This window comes from Microchirus variegatus, assembly GCF_963457635.1.
Source record: "Microchirus variegatus genome assembly, chromosome: 10".
Taxonomy (NCBI): domain Eukaryota; kingdom Metazoa; phylum Chordata; class Actinopteri; order Pleuronectiformes; family Soleidae; genus Microchirus; species Microchirus variegatus.
Genome location: NC_139811.1, coordinates 15,004,667 through 15,029,300, shown reverse-complemented (window position 1 = coordinate 15,029,300; position 24,634 = coordinate 15,004,667). Strand labels below are relative to the sequence as shown.

The window sequence follows — 24,634 nt, the reverse complement described above, 5'->3', positions numbered from 1 at the left end:
TATAAACTTGCCAGCAGATACAGGTGCATATAGATACAATAAATACAAGTTTGCTGGTGCATGTTAATAATTACTAATTTTGATATCTTTTTTGTTCTGTGAGGGGGGTATTGTTGATATAAACTTTTCCATTTCATCCATACACAGTTTTTTTATTTGTGAATTTACACTTGTGAATGTGAAACAGTAGAATTGTGTCCACATCGATTGTGAGCTTCAAACTTTTCTGTGCCATTATTTTGTCTTTGTGCATATGTCGTGTATTGAAAGTTCTATGACAGTTTCAAACAGAATAACTTCAAATTGAATATATGGGTTGTTCAGTAAATTGTACCTCCTATATAGGCTAGGCTTTCCAGTTATGCCCCATATGTCCATATTAACTGTGGAATTTTGGAGAAAATCCACTTCAAAAATCAACATTTTGACGTTTTTATTGCAACAACTGCTGACTCTGCAGTGCCACCTAATGGCCAAATAGGGTTTCCCGTTGAATGTCTCACCTGATTCACATACTACACCTTCTCACCTTTTCAGTGATGCCCCATATGTCCATATTTACTGTAGAATTTTGGCGAAAATCCATTTCAAAAATCAACATTTTGATGTTTTTATTGCAACAATTGCTGAATTTGCTGTGCCACCTAATGGCCAAATAAGGTTTCCTATTGAATGTCTCACCTGATTCAAATACTACAGCTCCCCACCTTTCCATTGATGCCCCATATGTCCATATTTACTGTAGAATTTTGTAGAAAATCCATTTCAAAAATCAACATTTTGACGTTTTTATTGCAACAGTTGCTGACTTTGCGGTGCCACCTAATGGCCAAATAAGGTTTCCTATTGAATATCTCACCTTGAGTACATATTGACTCAAGTTTTGTACTTAGTTACTTTATAAATCCTATCCTTTACTGAGTAAAAATAAAAATTCAGCACAATGAAGACCTACATGGGGGAAATATACACCAGAACAAAGATGAATGATGATGTGATTAGCACCAGCACTGGCGCGTGAACATAGAGGGCACTCGCCAAAAGTGACGTAATAGCCTGTCTCCAAAATAGTTTTGGATTTCTGACCCCTTGTCATATTTATACTACCCTCACACCCCACGCAAAGTAACTAAGTAACTTTTACTTAAAGTACATTTCAAATGAACTACTTTTTACTTCTACTTGAGTACATTTCAGATGACAACTTTTACTTCTACTTGAGTAATATTTCATCAACGTATTGATACTTTTACTCGAGTACAATATTTTAGTACTTTTTCCACCTCTGGTCTTGTATGAGAGAATGTATTTTCCCATCGCACCATTACATTGCAGTTTTTGGGCCAATTCCTATCTTAACCCTCAATCTTAACCCTCAAGGGTTAAGGCCACATTATACTATTGTTGTTGAAAAAGTGTCCGTTTCTCACTTTTCTGTGTCACGGAACGCAGTTTTAAGATAATTTGAGGCGAGAAATTGGCCATTTAGAGTCTAAACATGTGCTGTGTGTGTTAAGATATGACGTATTTATAGTTCGGCAGCGGCGTTATCGGCGGGGATCTGCTCCGCCTCTGTCAGGACGCCCGGAGCGCACTGAGAGCCGGCACAGAGCAGCTTAGCTCAGCCTGTCCTGAGGACCAATCGCAGCTCTTGCCGTCTCCGTAGTCCCTTGACGGAGTGACGGACACTTAAAAAATATTTCGTGCAGACGGAGACTACGCAGAGGCTCTTCGACAGTCTCTGCGTCGACGCAGAGTCTCTACGTAGCCTACGCAGAGCACTTTACGCAGAAGTATAAATTGGGCTTTAATCTTAACTGGCCCTCAAAACCAAGTGTTGAGGGTTATTTTGTCACTTAGAAATGGGACACCCCTTAAATGCAGATACGTCTTCAGACTGCAGGTGGCAGAAGAATGCGAAAGCTGCGTCCAGTCTGTCAACTCCAAAAAAAATTAAGAACACATTTATGTCACGATTATTTATTTATAATTTTATTAGGTTGTCAGTTTGTTATAAGATGATACTCATACAAATACCACAACCACGGACATATTCAGCTGACAGTTACTGCATACAACGGCTTATTGAAAAGTAAACGATGGCTAACGATAGCGTGTGCGCACCGGCCGGCTATTGACAAAAGATCGTAAAATAAAAATAAATGTTACGCAACAATGACGTCAGTAATCCATAATATGGGCATAAACTAAGATAATACAATGGTTTTCATAATTTTTATATCTGTATTAACAAAGAAAATACTTAATTTGTATCGCACTCGCTTCACACGCATTAATTAATTTACAGAACACTATACATGTATTGTTTAAGCAGTTGATTATTCATGTTAGTGTACATTTCACTGGATCTTATTTAACTGGAATATCATGGTTATTACACATTATATATTCTAAACCATTTTACTAATATCAAGAATAAAATTCAATTGAATTCACTTACTTATTTTGTCATTCAGTTCCTGCAGTTGGACATGGATGACTTTGTTTGTGATTTATTACAAGAATGGGGTCTCGGCAAATACATCAAGAAATTTAAAGGTAAAATATTCTATTTCTTTGGGGAGCACTGGCACAATATACAACCATGCTTTTAACTCTGTGATCCTGGTCTGTTTGTATTTAACTGAATATTTTCAATTACAGTGAATAAGGTTGACAAGGAAAATCTTTATTATCTTACTGATAAATTGACTGAACGACTGATCCCAGAAGTCGGGCCAAGGGGAAAATTCATACAGAAATTGGAACTGTTAAAGGTAACACTGTATTGCAAATATGCTTCACACAAGTTCTGTATTACATACATGCTATGCTTTACGTAGTCTAACAGGAAATGGAGAAATTGAAATGTTTTAACTGTTTTGGATTGGATTGCTTTACTTTTTTTGCCCTCGGGAGTTTCCGGAACCCCCCCTACTTGTTTCCCGTCCGGACATGCACACGGATGCACACAAAACATGGCTACCGCAAACGAGTGCAAGAATTTGAATCTGAAGTATCTTCCGTGATTTGGAACATCAAGGCACTGAGGAAAAGCTAATAGCTGTGTATGGACAAGATTGGAAAGGAAAAATTAACCATAAAAACTTAAATGACAACAAACATTTCAAAGAAATTCCTGATTTTCTAAAGTCAGATACGATGTGTTTGACACGGGCCTCAGTAAGTAAAAAAAACAGCACCGCTGATTGCGAGCGGCGAGCTACTGCTGGATGCGATTGAGTCTTTGCGCCATTGACCTCTGACACAAGGATCAAGCCGAACAGTGCCAATAACATGGGTTAATCTCCGACAATTACAAGGGAAATGTCTAAAATCTCAATATTTAACACAGTAGTCTGGTCGGCGACTGGCATCACGCTGTCGCTGTATTTTAGTCCAGAGACTGTGACACAGACATGGAGTCTGTGCTGTCATGGAGGACGTATTTAATATATTTTAATTAACTGACACTGAAACACTGTGTATGTGTGTGTAAAATGTCATGCATTTACACATACTACATCATATGAATAATTATTTCTTTAGTAGTTTAAAAACATTTTTTATTTAAATCGAAAAATCACATGTTTTATAAATAAATCGGGGATCTTATTTTTAGGCCATATCGCCCAGCCCTACCAGCATTGCATGGCTTGTTTTAAGATTAATTGACCGATTACTTAATTAGGATTTAATTTAAAGGTTAGGTAAGTAGTTTATAGTGCCATCTAGAGGAGAGGCTGAAATTTACAACAAAGACCTGCTCCTCTGAAAAACTATTATAGAACGACTAGACAATGCAGGAGCACATCATATGTATAAAAGAGTGGATTTTGGGTTATATAAACCCATAAATACTACACAGTGTCCCTTTAAGTGAAAACAATTGATATTATCTATTTATTTTCAAGAGTGTGTCATTTTTTTTTACAAAAACACAGTGGGCTGCCGGTGGGTTGCCCGAGCAGCCCTACCACCAGGTTTAGCAGGTTTTCTGGGGGAAACCCTGGATTTGTATGGATTATGAATTTTTCTGTTTTCACTATAGAAACAACAAAATTCAGCAACAAACCAGGAAACAGTTCCAGTAAGTTGAATAGAGTTTTATGTGCTTATGTGTAATGTAAGTAATTCATTACAGTCAAACTGATTATATTTTCACTAGCTGCCCAGATTTTTACACAGCTCTATACTTGTTTCCATAGTCAGGACGAGAGCATGAAGAAATAGCAGAATCTGCTCAGGTAAGGATGAAACTGACTTTATTTCTACTCACCATGCACATTTATATACATGCACTATCACTGACAGTGAGTTCAATCACTTGTTGAGCATTCTCATGGATTCTGCTTCAGAGTTTTGCCAGACAGATAATGTGTGAATGTACGTCAAATGAAATGCTGTCTTAAAAGTCTATTATCTATGTTCATTCTCAGGTTTTTCCATCCACCAGTGGTGCAAATGATACAGGTGAACTATTTTACAGCTATCATGAAACCAGAATTTTATAGTGTGAGCGGCACATGCAACAAACTGTAATAATAACAATAACAATCATAATAATAATAATAATAATAAATCTATCATTAAGGAAAGAGAAAGAACAAACCGCTCTCACAAGCAAGTAAACGCAGATGTAAACCAGATTCAGGTTTGTTACTTTTTCAACAATGAGATTGCAACACCTTGCATTGTTAATTGGCTGTAGTAATGTCGAATAAGACAATCATTTCCTTCCTCTTCTGAGAGTTCATTGTTCCTGCTTAACGGCTCTTTACTTTCACTCTGACAGAAGAGAGCAAACTCTCTGATGTGAAAAAAATAATGAATGATGTCCAGACAAGACTTCCAGACAACACAGAGATCAGTGATTTCCTTAAGTAAGCATTCATTGTTCTTTTTACATTACTGTACCTCCTGAAGTTAAAGCGGTTAACTTGTTTTCAACTGTTTGCATACATAAACTATCCTGAGCTAAACAAAGAAAGTACCATGTATAATGTGTGTTGACAAATCTACCAATATAATAACACCATGGTATACTGTAAGTGTATTGTTCTTAAACGAACCTATGGTAGTCTGACTTTATAGCATGTTACCCTCAAAACAAACGATTGATTATTTTGGAGAATGAATACAATCCTTTTTGAAGTATGCATGTGATGCTGTGAATATTTTTCACCTAATCCTAATGAATCATGATAAAACTCTTTTGAAACAGGCGTAAAATCAGTGATTTGACGACAGAAAAGAGGGAGCTGGTTGGTGTCTTTGGTAAAACAGGGGCTGGAAAGAGCACTTTGATCAATGCTATCATCGGGGAGAAGAATCTTCTACCGACTGGAAGGCGCAATGCGTGCACCACAGTCATGATTAAAGTGGAGGCCAATGACTCGCCAAAGTATGAAGCATACGTTGAGTTCATTACACCAAAGGTGAAAATGGTTATCTTTTATTTTTGACTGCTTGAAATTGTATATTGTTGCAGTGAACGTATGGTTGTCACACATCACATTCCATTGAAATCAACTCATGTCATTTTATTTTTAGGAGTGGGAAGACGAATTGTGGTCCTTTGAAAAATTTCCGGATAATGAACATCAAGGCACTGAGGAAAAGCTAACAGCTGTGTATGGACAAGACTGGAAAGGAAAAATTAACCATACAAACTGCAATGACCACAAACATTTCAAAGAAATTCCTGATTTTCTAAAGTCAGATACGATGCATTTGACACGGGCCTCAGTAAGTAAAAAAAAAAAAAAAAAAAAAAAAAACGGCACTTACCTCCAAACATTACACACCCAAGAGAGAGATTTTGGGACATAAGCTACAGAAATATGGCCCTTATCATACCATTACCTTAATTCTGCAGTGTGGGTGCTCAAATATCTACAGTAAAAAGGCAGCATGCATATGGACAATTTATAAAACAGAGAATAAGATAGTCATACTAAGATAATTCTAGGATAACCAAGATTACTGCCAAATGATAGCAATGACAGTATTTAAAATCAGACTTTCATCTCCACCTTCACCCTACTACGTGGAATATTTATTTTTTGCCCCTGTTTCTTTCAAGGATAGTGTGTCTTGAGTTCTTTTTTTATGTGCTATGTACTGTATGCCATTCTGTTTATTTTATGCTTTTACAATGCATACATAATTAAACAAGCCTTTTTATTTTTTTTACCACAGGCTGAGGAGCTATCTGCAGAAATTGCCAAATATACAAGTAGTGAAAGAGTTGTGAAGAAGCAATACTGGCCATTAGTGAAGTGTGTGACTCTCAAGTTACCTGACAGAAATGACTTTCTCCAACATGTCACGATTGTGGACTTACCAGGAAATGGGGACCGTAATAAGAGCAGAGACCAAATGTGGAAAGAGGTAACTTATTCACATTCACTTCTGATTATTGTATCTTTAGCATGATGTGTGTCCTTTATTCGTTTTTTTATTATCATTATAATCAATTAATCAAAATGAACTAGCTATTCTACTTCAACAGCTTGTTGGGAAGTGCTCCACAGTGTGGATTGTGAGTGATGCCAATCGCTCAGTAGCAGAGAGCGAAGCCTGGGAAATCCTGGAAAATTCCTGTAGACTCATGGGAAATGGTGGCGAGTGTCAGCAAATTCACTTCATCTGCACAAAGTGTGATGATTTCGATCACTCAGACATGTAAGTGATTTATGACATGAGTGTTTGTTGATCAGTTCAAAGTCTTTCAATTTGTAATTTAAAGGTGTGGTTCAGCTGTCCAGATGAATGGAAGTTAATACCGAATGCTGGGATGCAATTCGGTGGCCGAAAGACTTTTATCACCAAAATTAAACCACCGAAAAAACGATGTTGTGTTGATGCATGCAAAAACTGCGGTCAGCATGTGCCTGTTTATAACCGCTTAGAGTCTGTCCAAGATCATTTTGGAACACCAGTGAGTATGTGAGTACACTGTGGTACAGCACCTATTAAATGCTAGAAAGTCTCAAAAGCGGCCTACGGCGCAGATTATGTATTCCCTGTCCTCTTCTACCATGATTTCCTAGCATTCCTCTTTCTCTGCTTCTTTGTCTGGCTCTGAATGTGGTAATGTCAGGCTCAGCGAGATCTCCCTTCTGGTTACGTAAACAGCATTTCTCCTGAACAGCAGATCCTCCTGCTCCGGGCACTAGTCCGGGCACATCGGGTTGCGTACATTGAACCGCAGAAGAAGAATAACGTCCGTTGTGAAAGTGTTTCACGAGCGACAGTGTCTTCTGACTCTGGGTCTGACTCCGGGTCAAATTCATAAAAGGGACTGTGTCATGACAAAGCTATTTTTAAACATTGTTAAAACAATGTTTTGTAGCATTAGTGTAGCAGTACATCCACCGTTCCTGAGGGGGGAGCTGCGCTTCTGAGAGCTGGTGTGCTGATTATGTCACTTCCGGGTACTGGCCAATCACAAGACAGTTGGGAAGGCTCTACGCTAGCTGGCCAATCACAACACAGTCTGTCTTCTGGGAGTGAGATTTCAGTCTGAAAGAGCGCGACTGACGAGAGCGTCAGAAAAGAGAGATTTCTATCCACTCTTTTACAGCAACTAGGAGGGTTTTGACCATAAAAACAAGTTCATCTATGTAAGTAGACCTGTTAGTTATGGAGGTCTACTTACATTTATATGTGCAACAGGACCACTCTATGTGAGCTTTAAGGCTGAATCCCAATTCCACCCGTTCTCCCTCGGCACTGTGTGTGCATGCGTGTGGCTATGGTAATGCAGTGGGTCTGCAGTCGCTATAACTGTGTTTGGGAACACTCCTGACAGTTGTAAAAACAGAAAAATAGCCCAGGCAACAGACATTACTTGTGAGGACAGCATTTTTGGATTGTCGATGCGATAGGCCTGTTGATGTAGCAGTCCGCGAGCGTCAAGTCCGGATGACGTGATGACGTAACGGAGGAGTGTCTCATTTCTTAGGGGAAGTTCTTACCCCTAGCACCCTCAACTCTGTATTGAGGGTGCTAGGGGAACTCTGACAAAGGGGTAGGGGTAAGGGGTAAGGAGTGAAATTGGGATTCAGCCTAATAAAGGCCACATTATACTTCTCCGACTGCGTATGCGTTATCCGTCTGCGTCACCACGGAGACGCCTCGAGCATTTATACTTCTGCGTCGTGGTGACGGACACTCGCTGCAATTTCCCGCCCGATCAGTAGGGGTCGCTGCGCAAGGTTGTTGTGCTTCTGGCTACAGTGAGCAATGGCGTCCGAGAAAGAAAGAGAGAGAAAGACTGTTGTTGTTGAAAAAGTGGCCGTTTCTCACTTTTCTGTGTCACGGAACGCAGTTTAAAGATAATTTGAGGCGAGAAATTGGCCATTTAGAGTCTAAACATGTGCTGTGTGTGTTAAGATATGACGTATTTATAGTTCGGCAGCGGCGTTATCGGCGGGGATCTGCTCCGCCTCTGTCAGGACGCCCGGAGCGCACCGAGAGCCGGCACAGAGCAGCTTAGCTCAGCCTGTCCTGAGGACCAATCGCAGCTCTTGCCGTCTCCGTAGTCCCTTGACGGAGTGACGGACACTTAAAAAATATTTCGTGCAGACGGAGACGACGCAGAGGCTCTTCGACAGGTTCTGCGTCGACGCAGAGTCTCTACGTAGCCTACGCAGAGCACTTTACGCAGAAGTATAAATTGGGCTTAAGTGTTGGGTCTAATGTAGGTCTGACATCGGAGCTAGTTAACAAAAAATGTCACACAAAATACAAAACTGGAAATGTTCTTCCTTTCGCTCCAGTTGACATATTCAAATCAGCAGCGGTAAGATGGATCCAATTGTACAAGAAGTTCTGAGATTGACCCTTTGTCCACATTTACACAGGAGTTCCAGAAAGCCACTGTTGGTGCAGATGAGTTTGTTTTAATTCAAAACATTGATGGGATCCATTGTGCAAATTGTTCAGCACAGTATCAGATTGTTACCTCCAGAAGCACGTCATGAGGTTAAGCTCTTCTGCTCATGTTCAAAGCAGGAGTAAGTTGCAATTGATTGGGTCAAGGTAAGGACAGGTACAGGTTGTCAATACAGACTTGTACCTGGAGGAGCCAATACCAACAGCTTGCTGAAGAGTGTAGGAAATGGCAGGCCAACCAAAACTCCTATCAGAGCAACCTGTTCACTTTTCTGGGGTCTTTGTTCAGTTTTTTTGCTGCCCTTCATGACGGCACGAGACACAGTCAGCTATGTAATCTCTTGGGTACCATGTGATTAAGGTACATTTGACTAAGCTAGAAATGTTTTGTTTTGTGACAGTTGTGATGTTATTACATTATGTGGAGAGAGGAGTGTCTGACGTCTTCATCTATTGGAAAATCCTGATCACAACAAGAATAAAGAGACTCCCTCCTCCCAACTCCCAAGAAACCTCCACCTGGGGTCGTAACATCGGCAAGTTATCACCTCCCAGTCCCATAGCACAAGCCTACAAAACTCAGGACCACCATCAGTCTGTTGTCTACAGAATTCGTCTCTTCATATTTTCGCTGAGCCTAACCGGACTGGGGCAGGTGACTGATAACACTACTGCGGAGTCCTCCCCAATGTCAGCTCCATGTATCAGACTTGACGATGCTAGCTGGGCTACATTTGCTTGGTTATTGTGGAGGAGGGAGAGTAGGGACCTCCAAAATTGTCTGAGTTACAAGTTGAAATCTATTGTAGGTCAGCTGAAGAGGCATGTGAAAAGTTGCAAAAAGAAAACCAAGAAACCAAGGAAATTATGCAAAGTGAAATATTGAAGAGCCTTCAAGAGGAAGGAAATGTTAAGGTGAGTTATACAATGTAAAACCCCACCAGATTATCAAAGTCTTTACTTAACTGAAGTCTGAACTATCCCTTTCAACCCACAAATCACCTGTTTTCAGAAACACTTCAATGACGACTGTTTTAAAGTGTTCACAGTGTGCGCCAGAACCTTTCTAAACGAACCATATGGAAAGTTAGAAGACACAGGTAGGTTTAATTTAGAAGATGTCACAGTTGCCATGTCCAGATATGTTATACATAAGTATACCTATACATTCAAGTATTTAACAATAAAAACGTAAACCTTTTTTCTAGAAATTCCAGCTCTTAAGGAGTTTCTGAAAAATCTTGATGACCTTCACTCAGAGACACTAAATTATGTGTCAAGAGCACATGGCATTCTCTCTTTGATCCAAGGGGCAAAAAACAGGAAATTGGTAAGTGACAAAAATCTTTGGGTTTATTGATTTTTATGCAGTTTGTATTTCCAGAAAACAAAAACATTGCACATACAGTACATACAGTCATTAAATAATTCTCAAATGCTATTTAAATACTGAAATAATCTTTCGTAATGGCAGCTCTAACTCACCCCTCGTGAATCGTTTTTCTTTTAGAAAAGCTGCAGTTCTACATTATTGAAGAATGATCAAACGACATGGATAAATGAGTTTGTTTGTTTTCAGACAATGGAAGTGTACACAGACCTTGAAGACACACTAAGGCTTGAACTTTGTAAAGTCATCAAACCGATGGAAAAGGCTTATGCAGCATTTGAAAAAGGCCTTGTGAAGGGTGTGAGGGAGTCATGCAGCTCATGGGAAGAATCTGTGAAGAACGAAATATGCCCTGTATGTAAAACTTTGATTAAAACAGCTTATTTTGCACTTCGTTGACTATTTCAAAAACATGTTGTTTCTATTTTGATCCAGGCTCAGGGTATGGGTAGGGGTTTTCACAAGATATTGAAGTGTGTTGTAAAGAACAGAGGTGCCTTTACGTCAAAGAAAGAGGTCACAAAAAACTTAAATGTGATTTTAAGTTCTTGGTTGACTGACAGCATTGATGAGAAATTCAAAGAGACCTTCCCGTAAGAAATAACATAATTTGTACACTGCATGTTCATATACATTTTCTTTCTTTTTAGAAATGATGCATTATAATGTACGCTATTTTATCTTTTCAGAAATGATCGGAAATGTGGACCATTCAAGAATGCCCTTACTGATTTTACACTGGACACAGAGAAGCTGATTGAAAAGTACAAAGATGATGAACTGCAGCTTACTTTTCTCAAGACAGAGGTAAAACATTTGTGTTTGTGTTTCTATGTGGAAGACTCAGGTTAGAATTTGGCTTCTAGAACTATTTATTGCCAAGATGAATAGACATTTGTGTTGCAAACATTAGGCTCTGGTCCACAGAAATGCTCATATGGACAGATAGATCTTGCTTTGCCACCAGGGCCGGTCCTGGCTAGATTTACGCCCTGGGCGAAACTTTTTCTCGCATCACCTTTGCCAACACCGTCCGTTTGCCCGTCAATCAAGCGGAGTCACGTGAGTCACGTAGATGACTGCACAGATGTTTTTTTGTTTTTTTTCACCCAATTTACATCACCCAATTAATTACATGTAGGTACATGGATCTATGTTCATTTTAGGAATGAAATACAATTTATTTGGAAGCCGTTTGTGTTGTGTGGTCTGGCCTGGGATCAGTCTATCCCTCGCCCCTCCCCTCCATGTCAACCTCTGCAGACTGCAGTCGCAAGTTGATCTCCCGGTGCCCCCCTCCCCCTTGCCTCTTCTGACACACACATAACCTTTATGACTCCCCGCAGCAAGTTGACGTGACAACTACTAACTTGACACTTTTTTTAGGGCGCTCGTGTTGTGCGTCGTGCGCCCTCACATGATTGCGCCCTGGGCGGTCGCCCCATTGCCCATAGCAAAAAATGGCCCTGTTTGCCACCATAGAATGAGTGGATGGCAGGTGTTGTGCAGCCTTAAATGCTTGACTGCTACACCGAGGGGATCTGGTTGTGCTGCTGTGATGTAGGGGAATTGAGGTGCAATTTGGTCCACTTGTCACCATCAAGGAAGTCACTTTATCATGAAATATCTCCATGTATTGGTAGTGGCCCCTTTGAGAATGGCAAATACATGACAAATAAGGTGGGGAATCACTGACTGATTTGATAAGTGTACACAGAATATGGTTGTTTCTATTTTGCTCGGAGTTGAATGAGTGAATCTGTACCAAGCTCATCTGTACACTCATTGGATTTGAAACCAGTTCTAACACTACAATTACCATCAAAGTCATCAAAACACAGAATTACCGTCTTAACCGAAAAAATCTATTCAAATTATCCAACTATTGTCAGTCAGCACTGCACAAATCAGTCCAAGCCTATCAAACAACTCATTGGACAGTTAAGCAGGTGAACAGACAGATGAGTGGAATGTCAGTTGTTGTCACACCAACTGTTAGACAGTGATTTGATTAACAAACATGTTCCTCACATTTATAAATGGATGTTGGTTTGTACTTTTTTAGATATGTTGTTCATGTTCGTCTTTAATGTGATAATATGTTCATCATCATGTCCTCTGTTTAGGAAGAAAAAATCAAGGATAAACTCAACAAAGAGATCCGGGAACGTAAGAAGACCATCTACAACAGTCTGACACAAACAATAGGGGAAAACATGCAAACATGTTATGATGGTAATGAAGATGATCATAATGTGTAGAGATTGTATTGAAACTGTTATACATTAATCCTGACTGTGTAGAAACATATGCTTAACAAGTCTCCTGTTGTAGATGCAAAGGAGCAAGAAGGAAAAGGTTCAATGGCAAGAATGCAGGAAATCATCCTGGACCATATCCATGAAACACAAGACACCATGTTTGAGGAGGCAAAAAAAAAAATGTTGGAGCAACTGTTTAACTTGAAGGTTTGTAACATTTTAACACATTATACAAAATAATATTAGGTCATCGTAACTATGAGTAAGTGGAATTTGCATAGTTGTAACCACGCACATTCCACTTGGTAAGATGTTGCAGTTGAGCATTTCTGAACCAAAATGATCATTGTCATTTTATCATTTACTCTAGAATATGCTCACATGCCCCATTGTTTGCAGAAAAGTAAAACAGCAACATTTGCTCACTGAGGTCAATTCCAGGAATATGTCAGTATAATTGCACATGAATGCTGAATGAAGCCATTGAGGCCTTTGGCTAATTTGAATACACATCTAAACAGTTGTTGCAAGTTATTCTCATTAAATCTTGATCACATTTATTTGTTGGTAATTGGTGGTTTTGACGCTTAATTAGAACGACATCCTGGCGGAACTGGAGGGAACCTTGAGGGAATCACTGGGGCTGTTACTCGACACAGATTCAGACTCATTGCCAGGTATGAAAAATACTATGATAAAATAATTCACAGTATATTAGTCTGATTGAAAATGTCCATATATTTAAGGTTTTCTGTTTGTATTTTCATCAGATCTTTCATCAGAGCTGGACATTGTGAAGAACTGCCTCAGTGAACTAAAAGGCAGCCCAAGTGAATAAACTGAGCAATCTTAAATGATGCTAAAGGTTCTACTGGTTGGCATCAGTAGATTTCTTGAAACTTGTTGAAGGGTGAAATTTGGCCCAAGGATGAGTCCATTTACTTTTGGAGAGGATCTGATTATGGGGGGTGGATATAGGACATACATTCATTTACTATGTGACTTTTGTTAAGTGTGTGCAGAATGATTTTTATATTTGTTTGGATGGACATTCTTGCCATGGACTGATCTAGAGGAAGGAGCAGAAAGATTCTGTCCCGTTCAATACAATTACATGTGGTTTATTAGTCTTTGCCACTGGGCCACTTTTATGCCCCCAAAATGCTTTGTCTTTTTAATGATTCTTCATGATTTCATGATTTATATTATACATTTTGATGCTTTACTGCCCATGCGTTTATTTTGTAACTTTTAAAGTGATTGGGATGTGAGTAAATGTTATGTATGAATTTGAATACAAGCGTTAGGCTGGATTTTATCAGACTGTTCCTATAATGATCTTAAATACTTATATTTTTCAACAGTTTCTCACTTCAAACAATGTTGTATTTGTGTTAAGCGTGTGCAGAATTAAGTGCATGCAGAATGATTTTCTATGTTTTTTTTATGGGATGGACATTCTTGCCATCGATGAATTTGAATACAGGTTTTTAGGCTGGATTTGATGAGGCTGTTCGAATAATGTTCTTAAATATCAGTAGTTTCTTACTGCTAACAGTGTTGTTTGTGTAATAGAAATATCATCACAGGTACGTGTGCATTGAGCTGCCAGCAGCAATTAACCTGTCGATAGAGTACTTGTGCTCTCTGCTCTCTCATCCATGCCACTGCCATTGCTTTCAGTGTGATACTGTGGAGAATGTGCAGCTTACTGCATGTCCTAATAGTGTCTGTCAGGCCAAACATGTGATCATGTCAAACAATTATTCAGCCTTTCATTTTCTCTTGGGCAGCCCTAAATATTTTGATTATGTAGTTGTTTGTGTGCTCTGAATAAACACATAGAATGAATTGATTTGTTTGCTGATTTGGGAGGTCAGAGAATAATGAACAACCCACTAAGGGACATGACAGTTGTGACTGCAATTATACAGTACAGCCAGTTGGTTAAGGATAAGTGATTGTGTTTGGATAAGGTCAGTGACCTTTTATAGATGTCCTGGCAACATTTAATACACCATTATACAGCTGGTAGTTTGTCTTATAATATGTTACACTGAAGAAAATTAGGTGTGAAGTTATAAGTATAATATTAAAAGTCATCTCTTCTGAAGAACAAAAAAAACTGAGGACCTCTTTGTTAATCGTCAAAACCATTGACGTATCATTAAAACCATGTGGAGCTCCAATCTTTAGAGAAAATGACAAAAGCTGCACTCTAAGAAATAAAGGTTCCAAAAGGGTTCTTCTACAAGGGCTGAGGTTCTACCTGGAACCATTTGCTTCTGAAAAACCCTTTCCCGAAGAAAAGGTTTTCCAAAGGTTCTTGGTAACACTAATGGTTCCAGTAAGAACCATTTTGATCCAGAGAACCCTTTAAACCACTTTCCTGAATAAAGGGGTTCTTGGTAACACTAAGGGTTCCAGGTGGAACCTTTATAAAAAGGTTCTACCTGGAACCAAAAAGGGTTCTCCTATGAGGACAAGCCGAAGAACCTTATATGGTTCTACTTAGCACTTTTATTCCTAAGAGTGTGGGTTGGAGTCTATTGCTTATGATTCTGACTATGGTCAGGTTGAATAATTGGGTCTTTGAAGACAAAAACATTCAAAATAAGTGACTATTTGGAAAAAAGCAATAAAGTTTGTCAATTAGAACGTTAGGTATCTTGTCTGTGTGGTGTATTCAATTGAATATACAGGTTGAAAAGGATTTGCAAATCATTGTGTTCCGTTTTGATTCAAATTTTACACAAGGTTCCAACTTCATTGGAATTGGGGTCTGTACGTTTACACAGTGTTGTTATTATATTATTGTTAATACACGTCATAGTCTACACTGTCATGAATCAGAAAAGTTCAAATAATTGCAGGATTTATTTTTGTCTTAGAAAACACTTAACACTTTTTGCATTTTAAATAAAAATAAATAAATAAAAGATGACAGCAGAGTCGGGGAACGACGTCTTCACATTACACAACTTAGTACAAAGTGAATGTGACGTTAAATGAGTGAACCAATAACGCGGCTTGACAATCATTTCACATTGTGTTAATATACGAGACAAAATGCTAAATGCATATGTCCTTGTATTCACAGTCTAAGCCTTAGTTCCCTTTTCTCCATTAATAGAGAAAGGGAAAGAATTTGCATGCACTTTATATATTTATATATGTGTGTGTGTATGTATGTGTGTTGATCATTTAATTCTACTTCATTACTAGCAAACTAAACACAGAATTCTTGCTGTGTGTTGTATGGTTAAATTTACAATGCAGCTTCCAAGTGTGTAAACAAATACATTTCTTTATGTTTCTTCGTTTTTTTTTTATATTGGGCATTGATTTCAGTCAAATCCTGAAAACGCACTGTTGTGTCTGAGAGCACTGTAAATCCAGCACCATCTGATAAAGAAAAAAAAAAAAGGTTTTCAAAGCCCTTGAACAAAAATACTCAAAATGTAAGAATTACACACACTAATATTTCATTTCAGCGTTGACATGAACCAGACATTTGTAAATTCACTTACAGTTATAAGTACTAGAGGCTCATAAACTCATACTGACAGACACAGACGTGGTGAAAATGGAAACTGTGCCTACTTGGTCATTAATTACTCCAGCAACATAACAAGCTACAGCAGTTAAACCAATGGTTCCGTGATAATGTATACAATCATTTGAACTTCAGAAGGCAGATTAAACATCATGTTATTAGCAGCGCTCCCTGGAGGTTAAGTGGTGCAACGTTTTATGTTAAAAGACTAAAAATTCAAGTTTCCAGGTCAGGTGATGTTGACGTCCTCCACTGTTAGCCCAAAGAATGCTGCTTCTTCAGGCTGTCTGAGCGCTTTACTCTCTCCTCTGGGGTCTTTCTGTACCAGCTCCTGTGAGGAAATGAGAAGATATATTGTTTTACACTTCATTTAAATTAACACAATGTGACCTACGAGGCTGGGGGGTCAGCACTGTTGCCTTTGCAGCAAGGACAACTGGGGATTAGACACACACTAAATTGACCATAGGCGTCTTTTTCCCTGTCAAAACTTTTTGCTTGTTTGTTTTGGTAGTTTTCCCTCTCCCTGGTTATTGTTGTTGTTGTGAATTTGGGGTTTGAAATAGAATAAAACTACACAATCAACTGCGCAGTACTCCTCAAGGTTGACTCTAGGTATGAGCAGAAGAAGGCGTCAGACTTCTTGACCTGACGCCTCTCCTCCAAACCAAAGATATACCTTAACTCTGAGATTCACAGGCGGAAGGATTGTGAATCTCAGAGTGAATCTCTCTGCTGTGGGTTTAGTACCACAAGAAAACTATTTAACTTCTATACTTTATATTTTGTTTATAATGTGAGTTATTTACAGTGCAATGTATAGGTTTTTTAAAGTTATTTACAGCATTTTATTTTTTCTATTCATTTATATTGTCTTATAATGTGTTTTTTTTTTTTACAATGTAATGTTTATTTTTTACTAAGTTTGTATAGGTTTTTATAAGTTATTTATAGTATTTTATTGTTCTTTACATTTATATTTTCACATACTTTATGTATCTCTCCATTCCTACAACAATATAAAGAGAAAATTTGATTTTTTTGGCATATTTACGAATGGTAATTAATCGTGATTAATCGTTATTAATCCACAGCTACCCTGTGATTAATCTGATTAAAAATTTTAATCTTTTGACAGCCCTAGTAATACATTTAAAGCAACTGGCCATAAAATTCTCCTAATATGTCCAGGAATAATGTTCATATAACAAACTGAGCTCACCAACAACAACAGTACAGCCAAAATATTTGCATTAAAAAAAATATTTTGCCGACTGCAAATCATGTTTATGTTTTGAAATCATGTTTTGGCATGCGGCGCCACCTACTGCCGTCTACCAATCATTGCAGTCAGTAGAGTCTCAGCTGCCGAGCAACCACGGGTTGCCAGTTACGTCAGAAAGCGAAACCTAAAAGACCTCGGTATTTTGAATTTCAATGTAGAAACCGTTTTTGGCCACATATGGCACCTTTAACTCATGTCTGACTCCAGGAAATCTTTGGTCGTCTCACCTGATCATCAAAATCTCTGCAAAGGTAAGTATCGAGTACTATCATTTAGGAATCATATCATAGGGTAGGTATCATCTTATGATCAGAAGCTGTGGTAATGATGAACACAGCCACTATGAAACACTGACATAGACAACTGTCAGACAAACTACTGCTAATAACTCCATTCCACTTAATACCAGCTGCATGTCTGGCCCCTGAGGCAGCATGAAAAACCTGTTTACGTCTGTTTACACGGCTGCCAATGAAAAGCCTTTCTGGGCAAATATTTTCATGGCACGCACTCTGCCAGTGTGGCCCAGGTGTTAGTAATATCAAAGAAGTGGTGCTACTGGTAGTGAGCAAGAGTATCAACTCACCCCTGGCGGTTCAGTTGGCCTGGGACAGGAGAATTTGAGCATTGACTTGGCTTAAGGACTCTGGGAAAGAGAAAAACAAGAATGTAATGATTAAAGAAACTGTTTTCAGGGTACGACGCATATTAGCACACTAAGCAAAAGGTGGAAAAGGGTGAAACAATACACCTGTTGATAGTGGGGCTCTTTGGCTTCTGATGAATCTTCCTCGTCTGCGCTGGGGATTCACCAACCCTGGAGAGGCGATATATACGTTAAAAAAATATAACAGGGTATATGCAGGAATCCTGAACTTAATTTCAATACCTTTTTAAGACTTTTTCAAGACCTTCTCAAAATATGTTAAAACCTTATCGCCACTTCAAGCTGTAATTGGCAACACATAATTAACTTAGAAATTCCCGATTTTGGAGATTATTTTGTGCGATTTTGGAGATTGTTTTGCGCCAGGAGGAGCAAGATGCGTAACGTCACGTGTACACGTGCGACCCCGAGCCGATCTTGCAGATGTCTGCGCATCGTTGTTTTTAACAAATGCGCGGAGGAAAATAAATACATTCATGCATTCTTTTTGCAGTCAATCTCTATGGACAACACCTGAAGACCCCGCTGACACCCTGTATAACAAACCAAGCAATAAACGGAACCCATACACTATGTAAGGCTGTGTTCCTCTTCCCCATCTTACCTCTTTTTCCTGTCCAGAGACCTCTGTGTGGCAGCAGACAGAACCACTCTCTCCTTCACGCACTTGGCTTTTTCCTGCAGGTTGCACACAATCATGTGAGAGAAAAAAAAACCTGGACCTGCTTCAGAACAATTTTTTATTTCAGGTAAAAGAAAACAAATAAATGCCATCTTTGGAATATTGTCATGCAAATGCTTGTTACCAAGTCTCTCAGCTTCTTCTCCACACGGAGCTCCCTGTCCTGCTGCACCAGCGCTAATTGATCCCCCAGAGGCATTTCAAAGAAGATGTCATGGACGTCATAAAGGGCTGCACGTAACTATGGGACAAAAGACAAACATGTATATATGAACACAGAGCAGAGAGGGACATCTGCTGTCTATACACAGTCATTTCACATTTATACCTGGGATTTAACTCTCTCCTGCAGGGAAAGATCTTGTGTGGAGAGTCTGCATTTCCTCTGCGGAGCTTCACTCTGGAATGAGCGGATGAACTCCTGTGTGTCCTATGGAAACATTTATACAGTACACACGCATCACTAGCATGACATATGATGTGTTTGAGTGTCTAAGAGAGAGAGAGAGAGCGTAATCTCACCGTTATGGTCTGCCGCAGGTGTTTGACTTTCTCTGTTTTGAGCAGCCTGCGTGTGAGGAAACCACGAGTGATGGCCCCGAGTCGACTGAACGTCCTCTGCTGCTCTGCTGATAGAACCTGCAAATTGCAAACAAACAAAAAAAAAAGTCAGACTCAGATGGGATTGTGAAGACAGAAATTATGGGGCTTTAATAATAAATGCGTTTCAATTGTATAAATGTGCGTGCAGCGTTAAAAAACAGTTCTCGAGACTTTCACAGACTTATCACACTGCTTTGCTGCTTATCACAGATCATGGACAAAAAAATGCACTCTTTTAATAATAAGAATAATTTGTTGGCGCTAGTTTTGATTTACATCTACGGATGTTAGAAAACCGTGGTTGGTGCATTTGATCTCCTCATGGCCCAGTGCTTAAACTGGACATGATGTCACACAAACACTCACGCCTCGCTGTCAGGGTTATACCCACCAGACTTAGCCTTCCTCTGGGTTTGCCAGCTGCCCGAGAGGGCCCCCACAGATAAACTGGCGGCTGGACAGAGGGAGTGCACACACTGGAACTAACAGGGCTGGGAAAACCTTTAAAGAGAGTAACAAACAGCTCACAACTGCCACCATATATGACAGGCACAGGCTCTTCAGCAATGAACAATTTTTTTCTGTTGCTGCATGACAACAGCAACAGTTACTGCAATAAGGTTGTGTCATTTACACTGCCGTTCAAAAGTTTGGGGTCACCTACACAATTTGTTTTGTGTTTTCCTTTAAAACTCACACTTTTATTATTTTAAAGAGTTGCAAAATGAATAGATAATATAGTCAAGACATTGACAAGGTTAGAAATAAGAGAGATGGTTGCTGGAAATGGGCCTCTATACACCTATGTACATATTCCATTAAAAACCTGATGTTTGCAGCTAGAATAGTCGTTTACCACATTAACAATGTATAGAGTGTATTTATGATTCATTTAATGTTACATTCATTGGAAAAAAGTGATTTTCCTTCCAAAATAAGGGCATTTCTAAGTGACCCCAAACTTTTGAACGGCAGTGTATGTTTGACAAAACATCTCAGAATAGACATTAATATTTCAATCATTAAATCATGTTGTGCACTACACTATTGTGTGGCATAATTGTAAAGAACATGTAAAAAACTTTACTCTCAAACTCAACTCTCAAATAGAATGTGAACCGTTTTTGTGTATAAAATATAGTTCTTTAAATGGTAAATTAAACCACTCGTATCTACTGTATATGATGAAAGTGGTACCTATACTGAGTCCAGGTGAGCGCTCAGATGGCGTGTGGGCAGGGCTTAGAGCTGGGTACGAGGGGCTCACGACAGGGCAGCTATCGCTTATAGACCTACGCTTCCACCCACAGCCATCCCCGCTCAGAGGCCGCAGACACTGCTGCTCCTTCAGCCGTCGCTCTGTCTCTTCAAGTTCCTAAGCACAACATGGGTTATTTTAAAGAAATCATCAACAGATAATATTGCTTATTGCCTAAAATGTTTGTATCTGCTACTGTGAGTTATGTGTGTGTGTGATTATGTGTGCTGACCAGACGGAGGCACTGTTGCTCTTTCTCTTGCTCAGCCAGAAGCAGTGACATCTGCAAAGCGTGCTCCTCCTCCAGAAGTCTTTGCATGTCCCCTAGAGCCTGCACTTGCCTTTGGGGTTGCTCTGTTGACAAGCACAAACAAACATTTTAACCTTAAAGATGCAGAAAGAGGAATGGAGATCTCATACACGATAAAACTGTTGTGTTTAGTAAAAGCAACGTAGGAGAGATTCACCTGTCTTGCTTTCTTTTGTTTCAGGTACATTTCTGAGGATTGTTGATGTGATCCTTCCATTGTGTGGGCCCTGAGGACCACCAGGCTCCATTCTGACTGTAACATGAGCCAAGTCAGGAGTCACATGGGGCCTCAGCAGAGACAGGGAATGATTATCCACTTCATATGACTGGGTTAAGGAGGCTGCAGGGCTGCGGCGACCTGGAGCCAACAGTGGAACTCCCGCCATAAAACGAGGGACCCTCTCTTTGGTGCGATCTATGTGCTCGACTCCGGTGCGATAGTTCTGCAACTGGCTGTCCATGGTGTGGCAGCGCCGGCGAAAACCTGCTCCCGAATGGTCATGATGTCCCATTGGACTGGGCATTGAGGCTACAATTGGGCTACAGGCCTCACGCACTGGACTGGTTCCACAATTACCGGATAGATGATTCCCACTGCTGCTAACGTTACCTCCGCCTTCTCTCCCCACTTTGCCACAGTGATTGGAGGACTTTGTGGACCCTACGACGGCTTCTCCCCAGTCTGCCATGCTAGCGCCTTCCCGTGACCTTTCGGGGCTTCGCGGGACAAGGTCTGCTGGGCTAACGGGAAAGGAAATATGGATGTTGCCTGCAGAAACTGGCCGTGGTCTGCGTCTCTGTGCACATGGACTGCTGCTGGACTCTGGACTGCGGAGACGAGCATACCGGTCAGTTAAAGACGGTGACAGGCAGCCAGACTGTTGGAGAATGGGTTCAAAGAAAGTTTGATGCAGGCTTTGGGTCTGAGGTGTGCCGGTAGGGCTATGATGCAGACTGAATCCAAACTCAATGCCTGTCCCCCCCTTTGGATGACAGCCCTTATTCTCCTGGACAGTCTCAGACTTGGCTATGTGGGGGAGTTTTGACCCTTGCTGGCTCTGCTCTTTCTTCACATAGTCTCTTGATTTCTTGAGAAGGCTGTCTAAGCTAATGTCCTCCTCCTCCTCCTCCTCCTCCTCCTCTTCACTCCTCTCTCCACTCTCCACCTTCAGTTCCACCACTGCATTGTAGCCACTGAGACAGACAGTCCCGGAGCACTGAGTGTTTAGCTGGTCATTCGTCTGAAGCCCAAATCCAGGATCGCTGGGATGTCTAGATGAATCAGTGACCAAGGTGTAGCCACTTACTGCCACAGATGTAGAAACTGGCAGCTTGTTTGCCTCTTCACTCTGCACTTTGTGTGTCTGTATATAAGAAATAATAACAAATTCTCAAATATTATACTATATTTAACCTATTATCAAAAATACATTGGTTATTAGCACTGACATACAAAGAAACAAGTGTCTATAGCATATTTGGAGATTTACACATTAGCTTGAGAGGCTGAGATGATAAAATGGGGCCATGATCTGGTTAAAATTGCACAGCTGGTAAAACAGGCTGCCCCCACCAGAGCAGGACCAGGCCTGTGAGCAGGTTCAATGTGCTACTCACCTGAGTTTGATCCAGTACGTCCTGCACTCGAGCCAAAAGCTCATTCCTCTGCTGGTTCTGCCTGTCCACCTCCTGCAAGACTGCTGTTTCTCTGTGGCGACACATGTCAGTGCGCTGCTCTGCACCCAGCTGTAGACAGACAATATACACACTCACTCAACTTTTTCACTAAATCAAATCTACGGTACCTGTAAAGACAGTGTTACGACATCAATTGAACAAGAGATGAGATGTGGATCTTGATGCATGACATAATGATAAGATAATATCTTATCTAACTCTTCCATCAATTTACACTTACATTTCAGAATACCATCCTAGTCCTGCAGCTACAGTAATACAGCCAGTACAATTGTCTGTACCTTGTATTATTTACAAAAAACACTGCTGATTGTGCAATTGCATTACAACAAATGAGCAATTCATGCTGCCATTTTTCAGCAGTTAATGAGCTTACAAAAGCAACTTATCACAGTATAGACAACAAACGTTATAGGCAGTGTGCGAAATTAATAATCAGTTGGTCCCATCTCCCATTTGTTGCGCAACCCTGTTTCACCACCCCAGGTGCCACCCTGCAGTATTGGCTATTTTCCCTGTCAGATGTGGGCTTGTGTGGGCCTTTTCCATAGCACCATTTGGAAAGCAATTAATTAAAATACAAAATTACAAATAAAATAATTTACATTTTGTCTGGTTATAAAGGATAAGAAAGCATGCAAAGTGTATTATGTATGTAGATCATATATGTAACTGAAATTACAAAAAATATGTAGGAAGAAAACATTTTCCAATTAGACTGTAACATTTTACACCTATAACATATTTTTTAGACCCCCTCAAAGTTTGCCTTTGAGGCTTTCAGGGGGTCTCCGATGTTAATCAGAGAGGTCTAGCCCCCCCAGACCCCCCTGTATTTTGCACAGTGGTTATAGGCATATAAGGCCGATTTTACACAGACATATTTAACTATAACATAATATCAGTATATGTATCTGTATATTATTCAGAGACCTCTCCACCACCTGGCTGTACCTGAAAACGTATTTCCTCAGCAGTCACCAGCAGATGGGATTCTCCTGACTGACATCAGACAGACTGGATGAACCTCATCATCTCCTCTCTTTCCCAATGCCGACCACAGATCTAATTACTACTAATCAGCAGCACCGCTTGAAGATGTAAGAAGTAGGTCTCACAAAGAAGGGGTGTGTGTCTTTAATTTGATAGGATGGTGTGTGTGTAGGTACAGAATATATGTGCACATTTCTGTTGTATGCCTGAAATGTGTATCAAAGCATCCTTTTTAGTTATTACACTAACTGAAAAGGGTTTTTGTCATTAAAAAGCAGAGACATTTTTGTGATGGAATATTTATCAAGCAAACCTCATCAAAACACCAATAATCTGTGGCTGAGAAATATTTTTTTCCCCCTCCTCCCTTTCTTACCAGTGGCGAAAGCACCGCTCTTCCATAAAAGCGAATGACCGAGCAAGCCTTCAGTGAACACAGCGGCTCACGTGTCACCTTCTTGAATTTCCCCTCCTCCTGCAGAATGGCCAGAGTCCGCAGGCAGAACTCCTCATAGCTTTCCATCTCTGGACACCCGCACATCTGCACTCACCATGTAGCCCTGTGCTGTTAAGTGAAATGGAGAACATCCGCAAATCAGTCAGTACGTTTACATGCACAGCTTAGTCCAGGTAATTGGCCGTAGTCCGACTGAGACAGGCAATCGGACTGCTTGCCGAGTCTGAGTATACATGCGGAGGAGAAAATCGATTTATTGGCTGTATACGTCTCTGTAGGTGGCGCTGTATCTCTCTATAAGTTAGTGCGTATTGAATCAGTTTCCTGTCGACCTTTACATCACAGAAAAACAAACAGCGAGATGTATTGTTTTGTAGCTGCTGTACATGTTAATCCTGATAGAAATTAGATCCAGCATGGCTCTTGTGGATGCTGAAGAAGAAAGACGCCGCCAGGACGTCAAGTTCCACTCCAGTCCGACTAAGCCTATAGATGCAGGAGTAATTGGACTGTGAATTGCGTTATCCAGGTATGTTAGTCCGACTAAGATGAGCTCGATTTTAGTGACATTAA

General features: G+C 40.1%; 2 protein-coding genes across 2 annotated transcripts; one reads left to right on the top strand and one right to left on the bottom strand.

Annotated features, from left to right (window-relative positions):
- Positions 1-2,492: 2,492 nt before the first annotated feature.
- On the top strand, positions 2,493-13,429 carry LOC310932494 (nuclear GTPase SLIP-GC-like; the record flags this gene model as incomplete). Its single annotated transcript, XM_083895819.1, has 21 exons — positions 2,493-2,559; positions 2,665-2,777; positions 4,052-4,090; positions 4,209-4,247; positions 4,440-4,473; positions 4,595-4,654; positions 4,796-4,883; positions 5,225-5,438; positions 5,554-5,748; positions 6,202-6,393; positions 6,515-6,687; positions 9,711-9,816; positions 9,914-10,001; positions 10,110-10,231; positions 10,481-10,645; positions 10,727-10,884; positions 10,981-11,098; positions 12,418-12,526; positions 12,626-12,759; positions 13,148-13,229; positions 13,323-13,429. The coding sequence occupies 21 exons, from the start codon at positions 2,493-2,495 to the stop codon at positions 13,388-13,390; spliced, it is 2,364 nt and encodes a 787-aa protein (XP_083751945.1). The 3' UTR covers positions 13,391-13,429.
- A 2,923-nt stretch (positions 13,430-16,352) lies between these two features.
- On the bottom strand, positions 16,353-24,145 carry ccp110 (centriolar coiled-coil protein 110; the record flags this gene model as incomplete). The annotated part of the gene is made up of 13 exons (XM_083896620.1): positions 16,353-16,439; positions 17,980-18,039; positions 18,145-18,210; positions 18,665-18,738; positions 18,867-18,983; positions 19,071-19,172; positions 19,265-19,381; positions 19,737-19,846; positions 20,543-20,720; positions 20,836-20,957; positions 21,071-22,277; positions 22,531-22,659; positions 23,981-24,145. The coding sequence occupies 13 exons, from the start codon at positions 24,143-24,145 to the stop codon at positions 16,364-16,366; spliced, it is 2,523 nt and encodes an 840-aa protein (XP_083752746.1). The 3' UTR covers positions 16,353-16,363.
- Positions 24,146-24,634: the final 489 nt, after the last annotated feature.